The sequence below is a fragment of the Austrofundulus limnaeus genome, unplaced genomic scaffold, assembly GCF_001266775.1.
Source record: "Austrofundulus limnaeus strain Quisiro unplaced genomic scaffold, Austrofundulus_limnaeus-1.0 Scaffold105, whole genome shotgun sequence".
Lineage (NCBI taxonomy): Eukaryota > Metazoa > Chordata > Actinopteri > Cyprinodontiformes > Rivulidae > Austrofundulus > Austrofundulus limnaeus.
In genome coordinates, this window is record NW_013952507.1 from 272,093 (window position 1) to 275,164 (window position 3,072).

At 39.1% G+C, this 3,072-nt stretch overlaps 1 protein-coding gene across 1 annotated transcript in view; it reads right to left on the reverse strand.

The window, feature by feature from the left end:
* Nucleotides 1–234: 234 nt before the first annotated feature.
* dglucy (D-glutamate cyclase) overlaps nucleotides 235–3,072 on the reverse strand; it is a gene marked incomplete in the record, with an annotated part of 12,001 nt that continues 9,163 nt past the window's right edge. The window contains 4 exon segments of the mRNA XM_014013714.1: nucleotides 235–497; nucleotides 2,207–2,367; nucleotides 2,434–2,553; nucleotides 2,658–2,806. Coding sequence (XP_013869168.1) covers nucleotides 330–497; nucleotides 2,207–2,367; nucleotides 2,434–2,553; nucleotides 2,658–2,806 — 598 coding nt within the window.

A 3,072-nucleotide genomic window follows, 5' to 3' on the forward strand; every position in this document is an offset into this window, starting at 1 on the left:
TAACAAAGTAAATCTACTTAGTTACTCTGATTTTAATGAATAAAAATATCTATAAAATCATAAATTGATTTACTTCACTTTGTTATAGAACAATAATTAAATCCTTAATTGTGTAACATTTAAAAATAAAAGGCCTTCATGTTTTGAGTGATTGAAATGGTTTCAAGGCTGCTAATTGTTCATCTCTGAGCCGACAGAGAGGAACTAAGAGGGGATTTCACTTCAGTTTGTACCCCAACTCGACAATCTGCCGTCATCCTCCGCTGCTTTCTGAAAACACATCAGTTTTTCTGACCGCTGGCTTCAAAGTTTTCTGGACTCAGTGGTCGTTAGGGAGCCGGCGGTCGTGTGGCGGAGCTCAGAGTGGCCTCCAGCAGTCTGCTGATCATGTCGGAGTGCGTGGGGTGAAAGGTCAAACCGTCCACCTCCATGGCCAGGTTCCCAGTTTTCCCACTTCGTATCCCGAAACGCACCAGCGTGGACAGGAAGGACTCCTCCTGGTGCGCACAAACACAGAGCGAAACGAGAATCATTCTCTGACAACTCCATCAAATTAAATTAAAGGTTATGTTTTAGGTTCTGACACTGTTTGAGCAGCTCATGTGTTCAGTTTGGAGTSTGATGAGTTTTAATGATGCGTTCAGGAAGTTATCATTGGATGGACTTCAACTATACTAACCTGCATTTTTGCAATGGAKYGGAAAACTCACTGTCACATTACATRGTGTTGATTTTTGATCCAARTTAGCCCCTCAAGACAGTCTTAAAGTGCCTGTGACATCAAATTTTTGTGATACATATGAATGCACTTTTGGAGAGATAACATTGATCAGGGCTCTAGACTAACTTTTTGCACTGGTTGCACCGGTGCGCCTAACATTTTTTTCTTAGGCGCACCAGCACAAAAGTTAGGTGCACCCAAATTTTCAACTACGTCGCATTTAACATCAGAGTTTTACAGGTTATTTTTTTAATCACTGTTCATTAATGCAACATTAACTCGAAAATAATTAGTTAACAATCTAGTAAACATAAAGCTCTTTATTTGAACTAAAACTGTACAAGACCTATAACATATTGAACAGTATTTAAAGTGATTCTATAAAATTCTAAGTGCAAATGTTTAAAYGCTGAACATCTTATAAACACAAACACATAAATAAGTCTGCAATTTCATTAGCATTAGTTGAATCGTATTATATTATTTCACTTAAATATCTAATATGTCTAGTTTTATCCTSCTGAGACCCAGAAGAACCTATTTCAGATCTTGGAATGTAGCTGTGGTGAAGTCGATTAAGTGCAAAAGCGGCCTGCCATACGCGTGAACTTCCTCATGCTGATGAAATGATCTGCAGCGCTCAGACCCTGACTGTTAAATTAACAAGATGGACTTGAGATCGAGCAACTGTCCACATCCTCTTTTCATCTCCACAGTTAACAAGAAAACAAGTTTTTCACACTCTGGTCTGGGTTAAGAAAAAAATTAATAAAATGACGGTTGTTTCGCTATGCGAGTGTGCGCGCGCGCGTGTGTGTACAGGTTTTTGCTTCATGATGGGTAGAAAATTGGCATAATACACATGATTTTACCCATTTTCTCAAATAACTGGCCTATTTTCTTTTAAATTTGTCTCAGCCAAAGTTAAACAGGAAGTGACATCAAAGGGGAACTCATTAATAAAATAAACTCGCTGGTCTCGGTTTATTAAAAGGAAATTATTTAAACTTTAACTCTTCTTCGTCTCTCTTTGATAGCGACTAAAACTAATCTAAAGAAACGTCAGATTCTTCTCTACAGTCTGTGTTGTTAACTGTTGTATCAACGCTCTGTTTACATGCTGATGTTCCCCTTTGACATCACTTCCTGTTTCTTCACATGCAAATATCTCAACAACCGTTCATCTCAGTGGCATGAAATTTGTTTTGCAATATGTTATCTTTCCAAAAATGCATTTATGTTTATTACAAAAAATTATGTCACAGGCACTTTAAAAGCTGCAGTTTATCTCTTTCATCATAAATGCTCCTTTTTTTTTAACAGTCTAACCTCATCGTTTAGATCCTTCACACTACAAAACAACCAGCAATGAAAAATATTCATGTCTGAATATTTAACAGTGTTTAAGTCGTTGTGATTTTAGTGAAATGTTAGCAGATCTGAGGATTTGACGATGGGAACCAGAGGGAGGTTTTAGGTTGTTACCTTCTGGACAGACGGCAGGTTGGTCCTCCAGTCCCGCTGCTGCTCCTGGGAGCCGACAAACTGCAGCCCAAGTCCTCTCTTCAGGTAACGCATGTGTGAGGGGCAGGTGTGCAGCAGGTAGAGCCCGCAGGCCACAGCGTAGCCCCCCCAGTTGGACACTCCTGCAGCAGGATTCATTTCGTTGGCCTTTAAATGTTCTTTTTATGGTGGGATAGATGAACTCATACCGGCGGTGATGGCGAAGTCAGCTGGAACATCACAGGCAATCAGATCTCCTTTGGGCATCAGGGTCTTCACCTTCTCCTTCACTTTACCCATCCCCAGCTCGTTACCACCATCGCCGATTCCTGCCGCGATGAAGAGAGGAAGACTTTGTTAATCTAAARTCCTACCTTCACCCTGTGGATTAAAATCAAACATAAAACAAGTCTAGGATAAGACATTTCCCCACCTGTTGTTGTAATTCCTGGTATGTTCTTTGCAGCGACAAACAAATCATCAATGGGATCCACTAGATGTTTGATGTTTATTGCCCTCATGTTGTAATAATTTCCATCTGCAGCCCGTCCGCTGCGCTCTATCGCCACCAGGTGGTCGAACCTGCATCACATTAATATTAACAGAGTTGTAAAGTAACGAAGTACAAATACTTTACTGTAAAAATAGTAAAAATTTTGGTTATCTGTACTTTACTTGAGTAATTATTCTTCAGCATACTTTTTACTTTTAATCATTACATTTTTACACAATTATCTGTACTTTCTACTCACTACATTTCTTTAAAAAGGTAAGAAGTAGAAAGTCGTTACTCCTATTTTATTCAGAGTTGTTATTACTTAAAAATCCTGTCCTGATAAACTGTCTCC